This window comes from Moschus berezovskii, chromosome 11 (assembly GCF_049115385.1).
Source record: "Moschus berezovskii isolate FMDL1 chromosome 11, NW_MosBer_1.0, whole genome shotgun sequence".
Lineage (NCBI taxonomy): Eukaryota > Metazoa > Chordata > Mammalia > Artiodactyla > Moschidae > Moschus > Moschus berezovskii.
This window is the reverse complement of record NC_142470.1, coordinates 102,864,364-102,878,551: the sequence shown is the minus strand read 5'-3', so window position 1 is coordinate 102,878,551 and position 14,188 is coordinate 102,864,364. Positions and strand designations below refer to the sequence as shown.

The following is a 14,188-nucleotide window of genomic DNA, read 5'->3' as shown; positions in this document are numbered from 1 at the left end:
GAATTAAAAGATGCTATCTCCTTAAAAGAAAAGCTATGACAAACCTAAACAGCATATCGAAAAGCAGAGACATCATTTTGCTTGACAAAGGTCGGTATAGTCAAAGCTATGATTTTTCCAGTAGTCATGTATGGATGTGACAGTTGGACCATAAAGAAGTCTGAGAGCCGAAGAACTGATGCTTTTGAACTGTGGTGTTGGAGAGGACTCTTGAGAGTCCCTTGGGCTGCAAGGAGATCAAACCAGCCAATCCTAAAGGAAATCAACCCTGAATATTCATTGGAAGGACTGATGCTGAAGCTCCAATATTTTGGCCACCTGATGCGAAGAGCTGACTCATTGGAAGAGACCCTGATGGTGGGAAAGAGTGAGGGTAAGAGGAGAAGGGGGCAGCAGAGGATGAGATGGCTGGATGGCATCACTGACTCAACAGATATGAGTTTGAGCAAACTCTGGGAGATAGTGATGAACAGGGAAGTCTGGCATGCTGCAGTCCATGGGGTCACAAAGAGTCGGGCACGACTGAGCAACTGAACAACAACAGCCAGCATCCTGTCCTGACCACACATTGGCCAGTGACCTCCTGGTCGGTGACTAGCTGCCCCAGCACCTTGATCCTGGGCCCCAGGGTGCCTGGACCAGAAAGTAGACTGAGTTTGATGGGCCCTGCAGCTGTGGTCCCTGTTCTCTCACTAAACTGACTTTCTGGAACAAATCCATCTGGGCTGGATGTGGGAGGGGTGAGTCTGCCTTCCCAGTCCTGGATCAACTTTAAGTAAGCTGGCCGTGGAGGAGGGGCTTGACCTGCGGAGCTGAGAACTGGCCCCCGGCCTGTGATATGCTAAGGATCAAGGCCTCTGGGACAGCCCTGCTTCCCAGGCTGGTACAGGTGGTTAGGGCGGGGGTGGTGGCGGGGGGTCTTTATTTAATAGAGCAGCCCCTGCAGCCATGGTTTCCTCTCCAAGTTCCTGGGACCCTTTGGTCCTCAGAGCCTCAGTGGGAAGACCCCTCAAACTGAGTGACTCCGCACTGAATACTTCTGTAGTTGTGTGGTGTAGTATGTCATTTTTTTTTAATATACTCTATTTTTAGAACAGTTTTAAGTTCCCAGAAGGATGGGTGGAAGGACACATGCCCTCTTTTGCCATATGCCCTCTGACTGTGTATATGCGTAGCCTCCCCTATTATCAACAGCCCCCAACAAGGGTGGTCCATTTGCTGCAACTGATGATGCTGCATTGACAGGTCATTATCCCCCCAAAGACTATAGTCTACTGTCGGGTTCACTCTTGGGATCATACCGTCTATGGGTTTGGGCAAATGCATGCCCCATCATGATGTCATACAGAGCAGTTTCCCATTCCTAAAATTCTCTGGACTCCATGTTTTCATCCCTCCCCCCTCAACCCCTGGCCTACTGATCTTTTCACTATTGCCATAGTTTTGCCTTTTGCAGAATGTCATAGCATTGGACTCTTGAGTATGGAGACTTTTTAGATTGGCTCTTTCACTTTGTAATGTGCATTGAAGTTCCCACCATGTCATTTTTTAAATTAATTAATGTATTTATCACTTTTGGCTGTGTTGGGTCTTTGTTGCTGTGCACGGGCTTTCTCTAGTTGCAGCACGCAGGAGCTGTTCTTCCCAGGTTTCTCCTTGCAGTGGTTTCTCTTGCTGCAGAGCACAGGCTCTAGAGCATATGGGCTTCGGGAGTTGTGGCTGCCGGGCTCTAGAGCACGGGCTCAACAGCTGTGGCTCGCAGGCTTAGTTGCTCTGCAGCACTTGGGATCTTCCTGGATCAGGGACCAAATCCACGTCCCCTGCGTTGACAAGTGGACTCTCGTCTACTGTGCCACCAGGGGAGTCCCACTGTGTCATTTTAAAAAGGGTTCAGATACATTTAGTGTGGCTTGGCAGTCATGTGCAATCCCTGTCACGTTGGCTCTGGACCGTGTGTGGCTTGTGGATGGTTTTGCGGGGGTGTGCCTGGACTCCCCAGCAGGATGATGAGCTCTGGGGCAGGGGACAGGGTTTGTGCTCTGTTGGTACTGGCTCTCTACTGAATGCTTGGGGTGCCTGCCTATCCTTTGTGATCTTGGTACCAGAAGCTGGGTGCTCTGGGTTAGAAGGAACCTGGTTTGGGCTTGAGAATGGGCTGTTAAAGCAAACGCTTCAGGGCTATTTATATTGATGAAGAGTATGTCGTTCATTTCTGGAGTCAGAGCAGCTGAGCTCTGACTGTGGAGTCCATCTGTAAGATTTTGCATCTGAGCTTCCCAGGTGGCTCAGTGGGAAAGAATCCACCTGCCAATGCAGAAGACAGTTTGATCCTGAGTCAGGAAGATCCCCTGGAGGAGGAAATGGCAACCCACTCCAGTATTCTTGCCAGGAGAATCCCATGGACAAAGGAGCTTGGCAGGCTACAGCCCATGGGATCACAAAGAGTCGGACACAACTGAGCAGCTGACTGACTGACTGACAGGCCTCACTAACGCTGTCTGTGTCCAGGAGTCTAGCATAACGTTTTCTCCGTCCCCATCACCCAGCTCGGAAATGTGACAAATATTCCTTTCCCTGAAAAATTTCTACCTTTGTTTTTGTTTTTTTAATTAGAACCATGATTTGAATATTTGTTTTCACTTATGTGGCAGCACCAGCTCTTAGTTGTGGCTCTTTGATCTTGCTTGCAGCATTCAAACTCTTGGTTGCATCATGTGGGATCTAGTTCCCTGACCAGGGACGGATCCTGGGCCCCTGCATTAAGAGCACAGTCTTAGCCACTGGACCACCAGGGAAGTCCCTCCTTGAAAAGTTTTGATCAGATAATCTCAGCAGAATACCCTCTGACCTAAAGTACCTCCATCCTATAAGAAAACCTTCTGAAAGTGGACTGTTCCAGTAACCTGTGCCTTTCATGCAATGTTGAAGACCTGAGTTCCATCCTTGGCTCGGGAAGATCCCCTGGAGTAGAAGATGGCAACTCACTCCAGCTTTCTTGACTGGGAAATCTCATGGACAGAGGAGCTTGGGGGGCTACAGTTCATGGGGTCACAAAGAGTCAGACACGAGTGAGAGACTAACACTTTCACTTTTTGTGTTGACAGAGCTTCCCGAAACAAGTCTGAGAAGAAGCGTCGGGACCAGTTCAATGTCCTTATCAAAGAGCTCAGCTCCATGCTGCCTGGCAACACACGGAAGATGGACAAGACCACCGTGCTGGAGAAGGTCATTGGGTTCTTGCAGAAACACAATGGTAACCATTACCCTCTTTCCGTCTTTATTTCTCTTCCTGCCATTTCCACTTGACGACTTTATCAAGTTGGCTTCCCTGGTGATTCAGACAGTAAAGAATCTGCCTGCAGTGCAAGGGGCCAGGGTTCAATCCCTGGGTTGGGAAGATCCGATGGAGAAGAGAATGGCTACCCACTCCAGTATTCTAGCCTGGAGAATTCCTTGGATAGAGGAGCCTGGTGGGCTACAGTCCATGAGGTCGTAAAGAGTCAGACAGGACCAAGCGACTAATGCTTTCACTTTTCTCTCACTTTCATCAAGTTTGTCCTCCTGCTTGGGTCTCCCCAGCAAACCTGACCTCCTTGGCCATAGGTTTCCTCTTTCCAACACACTCCATCCTCCAGAAAATCCCCATCTCCAGCAGATTTGGGGCAGGACACGCCCCTCCCAAATTGCTTTCTCAGCCAGAGGGGCAGACTCACAGGTAGCACCCAGTCCAAGCAGGGCAGCACCAACTATGGGAGCATCTTGATTAAAAATGTCTAGAGCAGTCCTTCTTATTCAGCCCTGCAGGCATCATGCCCAGGTATTAATTTCCCATTGACTTCAACTGTACTGATGTCTCCATTCATTTCCACCACCACCCCTAAAGTCTTTGGCCTTCTCAGCAACACCATGGGAAAAAGTAATCAAAAATAATTAACTGACCTAAAGATGTCACAGTTGCACTCATCTCACACGCTAGTAAAGTCATGCTCAAAATTCTCCAAGCCAGGCTTTAGCAATATGTGAACCATGAACTTCCAGATGTTCAAGCAGGTTTTAAAAAAGGCAGAGGCACCAGAGATCAAATTGCCAACATCTGCTGGATCATGGAGAAAGCAAGAGAGTTCCAGAAAAACATCTATTTCTGCTTCATTGACTATGCCAAAGCCTTTGACTGTGTGGATCACAATAAACTGTGGAACATTCTGAAAGAGATGGGAATACCAGACCACCTGACCTGCCTCTTGAGAAACCTGTATACAGGTCAGGAAGCAACAGTCAGAACTGGACATGGAACAACAGACTGGTTCCAAATAGGAAAAGGAGTACGTCAAGGTTGTATATTGTCACCCAGCTTATTTAACTTATATGCAGAGTACATCATGAGGAACGCTGGGCTGGAAGAATCACAAGCTGGAATCAAGATTGCCAGGAGAAATATCAATAACCTCAGATATGCAGATGACACAACCCTTATGGCAGAAAGTGAAGAGGAACTCAAAAGCCTCTTGATGAAAGTGAAAGAGGAGAGTGAAAAAGTTGGCTTGAAGCTCAACATTCAGAAAACAAAGATCATGGCATCTGGTCCCATCACTTCATGGGAAATAGATGGGGAAACAGTGGAAGCAGTGTCAGACTTTATTTTTTTGGGCTCCAAAATCACTGCAGATGCTAATTGCAGCCATGAAATTAAAAGACACTTACTCCTTGGAAGGAAAGTTATGACCAACCTAGATAGCATATTAAAAAGCAGAGACATTACTTTGCCAACAAAGGTCCATCTAGTCAGTCAGTTCAGTTCAGTTCAGTCGCTCAGTCATGTCCAACTCTTTGCGACCCCATGAATCACAGCACGCCAGGCCTCCCTGTCCATCACCAACTCCCGGAGTTCACTCAAACTCATGTCCATCGAGCTGGTGATGCCATCCAGCCATCTCATTCTCTGTCATCCCTGTCTCCTCCCGCCCCCAATCCCTCCCAGCATCAGAGTCTTTTCCAGTGAGTCAGCTCTTCACATGAGATGGCCAAAGTATTGGAGTTTCAGCTTTAGCATCAGTCCCTCCAATGAACACCCAGGATTGATCTCCTCTAGAATGGACTGGTTGGATCTCCTTGCAGTCCAAGGGACTCTCAAGAGTCTTCTCCAGCACATCTAGTCAAGACTATGCTTTTTCCAGTGGTCACGTATGGATTTGAGAGTTGGACTGTGAAGAAAGCTGAGCGCCGAAGAATTGATGCTTTTGAACTGTGGTGCTGGAGAAGACTCTTGAGAGTCCCTTGGACTGCAAGGAGATCCAACCAGTCCATTCTAAAGGAGATCAGTCCTGGGTGCTCATTGGAAGGACTGATGCTAAAGCTGAAACTGCAATACTTTGGCCACCTCATGCGACAAGTTGACTCACTGGAAAAGAGTCTGATGCTGGGAGGGATTGGGGGCGGGAGGAGAAGGGGACGACCGAGAATGAGATGGCTGGATGGCATCACCAACTTGATGGACATGAGTTTGAGTGAACTCCGGGAGTTGGTGATGGACAGGGAGGCCTGGCGTGCTGTGATTCATGGGGTCACAAAGAGTCGGACAAGACTGAGCAACTGAACTGAACTGAAAGATGTCAAATCTGTTTTTTCAATGAGATGTAACTCACATAGCATAAACTTTGCTACTTTAAAGTTTATAGCTCTGTGGGTTTTAGTACAATCTTTTCATGAGGTTGTGCAAGCATCAACACTATCTCAAGGTATTGTCCCCCAAAGAAACCCTGTGGGGATTCCCAGGTGGTGCTAGTGGTAAAGAATCTGCCTGCCAATGCAGGAGATGCATGCAGGTTTGATCCCTAAATCGGGAAGATTCCCTGGAGAAGGAAATGACAACCTACTCTAGTACTCTTGCCTGGAAAGTCTCATGGATAGAGGAGCCTGGCAGGCTCCATGATGTTGCAAGGGTGAGACATGACTTAGCAACTAAACCCACCCCATACACATGGAATCATACAATATGTTGATTCTTTTGTTTCTAGTTTTTTTCACTTAACATACATATGTTAACAACTACCTGTGTTTCAATGATTTCATTTTATGGCCAAATAATATTCTATTGTATGGATATACCATTTCATTTATCTGTTTATCTTTTGACAGACATTTGGGCACTTTCATTTTGGGGCTGTTAAATAATGCTGCTGTGTACATTCCTGTACTTTTTTTGAGTGGATATATATTTTCAGTTCTCTCGGTATGTATGTAGGAGTGGAACTGCTGGGTCGAATGGTAACTCGGCATTTACATTTTAGGGAAACTGCCAAGATTTCCATAGCAGTTGCACCACTTTACATTCCCAACAGCAATGTATGAAGGTTCCAGTTCCTCCACATCCTCACCAGTACTTGTTGACAGTTGTGTGTGTGTGTTTGTGTGTATATGTTTATTGTAGCCTTCCTAGTTGGTAACAAGTGATATCTCATTGTGGTTTTGGTTTGCATTTCCCTAATACCTAATGATGTTGAGCTTTTCATGGACTTAGTGGCAGTTTGTATCATCGTCCTTTGAGGATGTCTGTTCAAATCCTTTGCCCATTTTTAATCAGGTTATTTATGTTTTTGCTGTTGAGTTGTAAGAGTTCTTCATGCATTCTGGATACTAGACCCTTATCAAATACGTAATTTGCAAATATAATCCTCATTCTGTGAGTTGTCTTTTCACTTTCTTTTTTAAATATTTATTTATTGCTGTTTTTTGCTGCACCGGGTCTCTGTTGCTGTGTGTGGACTTTCTCCAGCAGTGGAGCGTGGGGGCTGCTCGAGTTGTGGTGTGTGGGCTTCTCACTGTGGTGACTTCTCTCGTTGTCTCTCCTGGAGCACAGCGCTCCAGGGTGCACAGCTTCAGTAGTTGCTGTGCGTGAGCTCAGTAGTTGGCGACCTGCAGGCTTCAGAGCAGAGGCTCAATAGCTGTGGCCCCTGGGCTTAGTTGTTCCATGGCTTTTGGGGTCTTCTTGGACCAGGGATCAAACCTATGTCCCCTGCATCAGCAGGCAGATTCTTAAGCACTGGACCACCAGGGGAGCCAGACTTTTATAATTTTAAGCTACAATTTAAGCATTTAGATATAAGCCATAAATTAAACATTTAGATAGTTGGCCCATTTTGAGTTACTCTTGTATATAGAAAAAGGGAGGGAGTCAGAATTTATCCTTTGACCTAAGATTATCTAGTTAGCAGTCCACTTAAAAAAAAAAAGCTTTGATACTTTATAAAGGGATAACACACATACAGAAAATACACAGTCATGACTGTGTGGTTGAATCAGTCATCACAGGGTGAATGCAGCCAGGAAACCAACCCCCAGGCCACGAAATGAAAGCTTCCCCAGTAGACGCCCCTCCTGTTTAACTCTGCTTTCCCCACAGATAATCTCTGACTGCTTTCTTTCTATCTTCCTTCCTTCCTGTCTTCCTGTTTCTTTCTTTCTTCACTGGTTTGATGCTGCAGATGGGCTTTCTCTGCTTGCAGTGAGTGGGGGTTACTCTTCGTTGCTGTGTGCAGGCTTCTCATTGCAGTGGATTCTCTCGGCTCTAGGCACACAGGCTTCAGTAGGTGCGGTTCTTGGGCTCAGTACTGTGGTGCACCGGCGTAGTTGCCCCGCCGCATGTAGGATCTTAGTTCCTGGAGCAGGGATTGAACCCATGTCCACTGCATTGGCAAGGCAGATCCTTAACCAGTGGACCACCAGGGAAGTCCCCTCTGACTGACTTCTAATACCAGAGATGGGTTTTTTCCTGTTGGAGCCTTATTCAGATGAAATCGTATATTATGAACATCCTGTTTGTGTGATGAAGCCGTGCGCTTCCAGCTTGATGGCTAGTTCTTCTTCCTTGGTACCTAGTATCCCATTCTATGAATTTACAGTTTGAATCCATCCTTGAACTTACATCTTTCTCAAACTACCCTCTCTTCATTTTACCCTTTTACCTCTTCGTCCTCCCAGGTGGTGCTAGTGGTAAAGAGCCCACCTGCCGACGCAGGAGATTTAAGAGACGTGAGTTTGATCCCTGGGTCGAGAAGATCCCCTGGAGGAGGTCAGCATAGCCCACTCCAGTATTCTCGCCTGGAGAATCCCATGGACAGACTTTCAGAGTTGGACATGACTAGAGCAGCTGAGCACACACGCAAACCCTTTTAACTCCTAGCATTGCCCACCGTGCACTAGCACTTGCCTATGGGTGGTACCGAAAATTTAGGAACAGTTGGGAGGATTCAGGAACTACTAACAAGCAGGAAGAGCTGGATTCTTTTTTTTTTCTTAATCATGACACCAAGCAACCAAGCATATTAAAGTCAGAAATGTCAGATTATTGAGGAGATAATTACAGTTCTTCTGTGCTTGCCATGAGGCTTCTCCTTCACTGAACATTTTCCTAGACAAGATGATTTCATGGGAGAGGGCACAGCTGGAACACTAGAAAGTTTCATTATACTTGCTATTCTTTTATTATTTCTGTCATAATTGTGTATACCTATTACAAATGTGACAGTAATGATATAGCCTCCTTTTTCATCCCCCCCCCAAAGCTGCCCAGGGGAGAGTAAAGAACATGTTAATTGCTTTTGTTAAAAGTTGGGGGAGAACAATCAAGCCGGGATTGGAATAAAGTATTGCAGCAGCATTTGATTTCCGCTAATAGTTTAAGCAGAATGGTTATGTGTCCTAAATGATGATTTAGTTAAATGAAAGAGCAGGTTGGTTTGATTACCAAGATATTTTGTGCAAATTACTCAAACCAGGTCAGTGTCACTGAGAAATAGGACAGCCGGGATCAAGTTCATCCGTGTGACATTTATGCTGGGCTCTGCCCACTGTGGAATTACAGAACTGTCAAATCTGGAAGCTGGAGAGGATGGGTCAGCAGAAATTCAGCCTGCTACCACCTGGAGCTCCTGTGTCCACCTCACCTTTTTCATAAAACTGAGCCCTACCCTACACGACCCACTGAAATGCAACCAGAATCATCCCAAGATCTCCCTCATCCTTATTCCTTACACAAAAGAAAATAGAAAATCCATGATAGATTTTATGAAGAGGTATAGTGCCTGGACCAAAATTTGGATTAAAGCAAAAAACAAAAAACAAGTAATAACTTTACTTATAATCCAAATGGTTGTGAACTCTGCAGGCATCTTCAAAGGAGAGTAATCTGCATTCATTTGGGGCTCACCCGGAGCCAGGCAGTTGTTTAAGGCCTCCACAGAGTAACTCGTGAAAGTGTCAGTCACTCAGTCGTGTCCAACTCTTTGCAACCCTACGGACTGTAGTCCGCCAGGCTCCTCTGTCCATAGAGTTCTCCAGACAAGAGTACTGGAGTAGGTAGCCATCCCCTTCTCCAGGGCGTCTTCCTGATTCAGGAATTGAGCCCTGGTCTCCTGCATTGCAGGCAGATTCTTTACCTAATCTGAGCCACCAGGAAAGCCCCATAGAGTAATTCACCAGGGTATAACTCACACGAGCCTCATAATGGCCCTTTGAGTTTGTACCATTTCACAGATGAGGCAACTGAAGCATAAAGACATTAGGTCATTAACATTAGACGCCAAGAATGCACAGAATCTAAACCAGGCTGTTCTGTCTCCAGAGCCTAAGCTTTTAACATTAAACCATACTGCTTCTCTACGACAGGTAATGTATGGGACTCTTTTAGATACAGACATCATAGCCACATTATAGCGGTTCATTAGTGTGGCCATTTATGTTTTTAATTTGCTTATTCATTCATGTTTTGGTCACACTGGGTCTTTGTTGCCCTGCGTGGCCCTTCTCCAGTGGCAGTGTGTGGGGCTGTGCTCTGCTGTGGTGTGTGTGGGCTTCTCACACCAGTGGCTTCTCTTGTTGCAGGACACAGGCCAGGGCACTTGAGCTTCACAGGCTTAGTTGCTCCATGTGGGATTTTCCCAGACCAGGGGGGATTGAAGCTCTGTCCCCTGCATTGGCAGAAGGATTCTTAACCACTAGACCCCCAGGGAAGCCCCAGTGTGGCCATTAAGACTGTTAGTTCTCACCCCTGGTGGTCCCTTAGAATCACCCAAGAAGCTTTTAAATATATATGTAACTGGGTCACACCTCACAGACTAACACATCAGAATGTCTAGGGATGGAGCCCAGGTTGTGAGCTGGGGCCAGTTTGTACCTGCTTGCAAAAGATGATTGTTAAATTTTTAAGAGTTTTGCAAGCCAGCTGACATCATGTTGGCAGCATGAAACCAGCGAGGGTCTGAGTATTTATACCCTAGAAATAGGCCAACACAACTGATTTGGGGATGGAGAGCCTTCTACCAGATCACCCCTGGGTCAGGCCTAAACATCCATGTTTTTAAAGATGCCCGGGTGAAGTCAGCATGCAGTCTAGGTTAAGACCTGTGGATTTATACATTTTTTAAATTTATTTTTGACTCTGCTGCGTCTTCGTTGCTGCACAAGGGTTTCCTCTAGTTGGGAGTGGGGGCTACTCTTCATTGCAGTGTGTGGGCCTCTCATTGCAGTGGCTTCTCTTGTTGCAGGCACAGGCTCTAGGGCACGTGGGCTCAGTAGTTGATATGGTGGTGGTGGTTTAGTCGCTAAGTCGTGTCCAACTCTTGCGACCCCATGGACAGTAGCCCGCCAGGCTCCTCTGTCCATGAGATTCTCCAGGCAAGAATACTGGAGTGGATTGCCATTTCCTTCTCCAGTAGTTGATATGCATAGGCTTAATTGCTCCATGGCATGTGAGATCTTCCTGGATCAGGGATTGAACCCGTGTCTCCTGCATTGTCAGGCAGACTTGTAACCCCTGGGCCACCAGGGAGGCCCAGAACTGTGGATTTTGGTGTGCTTTCTGCCTTCATCCTGAAGGGAGACCACGTGATACTTTAGCTATGCAGGTAGTCATTAAAATAACTTAGCTCTTTCATCAATAATCTGCCGAGCATCCCTGTTTTCTCAGTTTGGGAGATAAACCTTGATCCTGGAATGCATACTTCTGGAAGTAATTCCAAATCAAAATGAGAATCTGACCGTGTTTCTCCATAGGGAAATGTGTCATCAGTATCTGTTACAGGGGCATACTTAGTCACTAAGTCATGTCCAACTCTTTGTGACCTCATGGACTTTAGCCCACCAGACTCCTCTGTCCATGGGATTTCCAGGCAAGAAGACTGGAGTGGGTTGCCAGAGGTATTACAGAAGAGAAGCCTCTAAATTATGTCAGTTGTAGGGCATAGTGAGTAGCCTTATTCATGGCCATCTAACTGTCACTTCCACAGGATCAGGCTGACTTGTGTGCTTTCCTCTTCCTGTGTGAGTCTCAGCTGGTTCGACATCATCTTCTCCCAGTATCAAATCCCAGTCCTCACCCTTGCCCTTCCAGATGTCTGCCTTAGAAGGTGGGGGTGGGGTAGAGAGGACAACAGAGCAAGGAGACATGTCCCTCTTGGGTAGGGTAATAATTACCCCACCAGCCTACTTTCTGCCCCATGTTCTAGATTCTTCCTTGACCATATATAGCCCAATATTGTCCTGCTGGTTCCTGTGGAGCACGAGCTATTGGGAGGCAGGTGTTCTAGGGCATAAGTACAACCTTAACTATGGTAGGCTTTGGGGGGTTCCACTGTTAATTGCAACACTTCCCTAAAAAATTGCTCCTATATGGCTGTATTTCCCTTGCTATTTAGAAGCCACTTGGACCATATTGCTCTGCTCATCCTGCCAAGTCACCTACAGCTTGTGATGTTGGTCCCATGAAATGCCAGTGGAGATTCGATTCAGTTCAGTCAGTTCAGTCATTCAGTCATATCCAACTCTTTGTAACCCAATGGACTGCAGCACACCAGGCTTCCTTGTCCATCACCAACTCTCAGAGCTTACTCACACTCATGTCCATCGCATTGGTGATGCCATCCGACCATCTCATCCTCTGTCGTCCCTGTTCTCCTTTTTATTTTTTAAATTTATTTCCTCTTCTCCACTTGCCTTCAATCTTTCCCAGCATCAAGGTCTTTTTAAATGAATCAGTTCTTTGCATCAGGTGGTCAAAGTATTGGAGTTTCAGCTTCAGCATCAGTCCTTCCAATGAATATTTGGGAACGATTTCCTTTAGGATGGACTGGTTGGATCTCCTTGCAGTCCAGGGGACTCTCAAGAGTCTTCTCCAGCACCACAATTCAAAAGCATCAATTCTGTGGTGCTCAGCTTTCTTTATGTTCCAACTCTCACATCCAAACCTAGCTTTGACTAATCAGATCTTTGTTGGCAATGTCTCTGCTTTTTATTTATTTTATTTTATTTTTTTATTTTAGGAACTCATATTTTTTTTTAAGGAATTTTTTCTTTTTTTTTATTTTACAATATTATATTGGTTGGTTTTGCCATACATTGACATGAATCTGCCCCGGGTGTACATGTGTTCCCCTTCCTATACCCTCCTCCCACCTCCCTCCTCCCCTTATCCTCCCTCTGGGTCATCCCCGTGCACCAGCCCTGAGCATCCTGTATCATGCATCGAACCTGGACTGGTGATTCGTTTCACATATGATAATATACATGTTTCAATGCCATTCTCCCAAATCATCCCACCCTCATCCTCTCCCACAGAGTCCCAAAGACTGTTCTATACACCTGTGTCTCTTATGCTGTCTCGTATACAGGGTTATCATTTCCATCTTTCTAAATTCCATATATATGCGTTAGTGTATTGTATTGCTGTTTTTCTTTCTGGTTTACTTCACTCTGTATAATAGGCTCCAGTTTCATCCACCTCATTAGAACTGATTCAAATGCAAACTGATTCTTTTTAATGGCTGAGTAGTACTCCATTGTGTATATGTACCAAAGCTTTCTTATCCATTCGTCTGCAGATGGACATCTAGGTTGCTTCCATGTCCTCGCTATTATAAACAGTGCTGCAATGAACATTGGAGTACATGTGTCTCTTTCAATTCTGGTTTCCTCGGTGTGTATGCCTGGAAGTGTGATTGCTGAATCATATGACAGTTCTATTTCCAATTTTTTGAGGAATCTCCACACTGTTCTCCATTGTGGCTGTACTAGTTTGCATTCCCACCAACAGTGTAAGAGGGTTCCCTTCTCTCCACACCCTCTCCAGCATTTATTGCATGTAGACTTTTGGACAGCAGCCATTCTGACTGGTGTGAAACGGTACCTCATTGTGCTTTTAATTTGCATTTCTCTGATTATGAGGGATGTTGAGCATCTTTTCATGTGTTTGTTAGCCATCTGTATGTCTTCTTTGGAGAAATGTCTGTTTAGTTCTTTGGCCCACTTTTTGATTGGGTCGTTTATTTTTCTGGAATTGAGCTGCAGGAGTTGCTTGTATGTTTTGGAGATTAATCCTTTATCAGTTGCTTCATTTGCTATTATTTTCCCCCATTCTGAAGGCTGTCTTTTCACCTTGCTTATAGTTTCCTTTGCTGTGCAGAAGCTTTTGATTTTAATTAGGTCCCATTTGTTTATTTTTGCTTTTATTTCCAATATTCTGGGAGGTGGTTCTTGGAGGATCCTGCTGTGATTTATGTCGGAGAGTGTTTTGCCTACGTTCTCTAGGAGTTTTATAGTTTCCGGTCTTACATTTAGCTCTCTAATCCATTTTGAGTTTATTTTGATGTATGGTGTTAGGAAGTGTTCTAGTTTCATTCTTTTACAAGTGGCTGACCAGTTTTCCCAGCACCACTTGTTAAAGAGACTGTCTTTTCTCCATTTTATATTCTTGCCTCCTTTGTCAAAGATAAGGTGTCAATAGGTGTGTGGATTTATCTCTGGGCTTTCTATTTTGTTCCATTGATCTATATTTCTGTCTTTATGCCAGTACTATACTGTCTTGATGACTGTGGCTTTGTAGTAGAGCCTGAAGTCCGGCAGGTTGATTCCCCCAGTTCCATTCTTCCTCAAGATTACTTTGGCTATTCGAGGTTTTTTGTATTTCCATACAAATGTGAGATTATTTGTTCTAGCTCTGTGAAAAATGTCGTTGGTAGCTTGATAGGGATTGCATTGAATGTATAAATTACTTTGGGTAGTATACTCATTTTCACAATATTTATTCTTCCAATCCATGAACACGGTATATTTCTCCATCTATTAGTGTCCTCTTTGATTACTTTCACCAGTGTTTTATAGTTTTCTATGTACAGGTCTTTTGTTTCTTTAGGTAGAT

The 14,188-nt window shown here is 45.3% G+C and overlaps 1 protein-coding gene across 5 annotated transcripts in view; it reads left to right on the top strand.

Annotated features, from left to right (window-relative positions):
- NPAS2 (neuronal PAS domain protein 2) overlaps window positions 1-14,188 on the top strand; it is a 216,010-nt gene that overhangs the window by 108,086 nt on the left and 93,736 nt on the right. For all 5 annotated transcript variants that reach the window (XM_055401013.2, XM_055401012.2, XM_055401010.2 and 2 more), the window contains exon 3: window positions 3,105-3,253. In XM_055401013.2, the coding sequence (XP_055256988.2) occupies window positions 3,105-3,253 (149 nt within the window). The remainder of the gene's footprint in view (window positions 1-3,104; window positions 3,254-14,188) is intronic.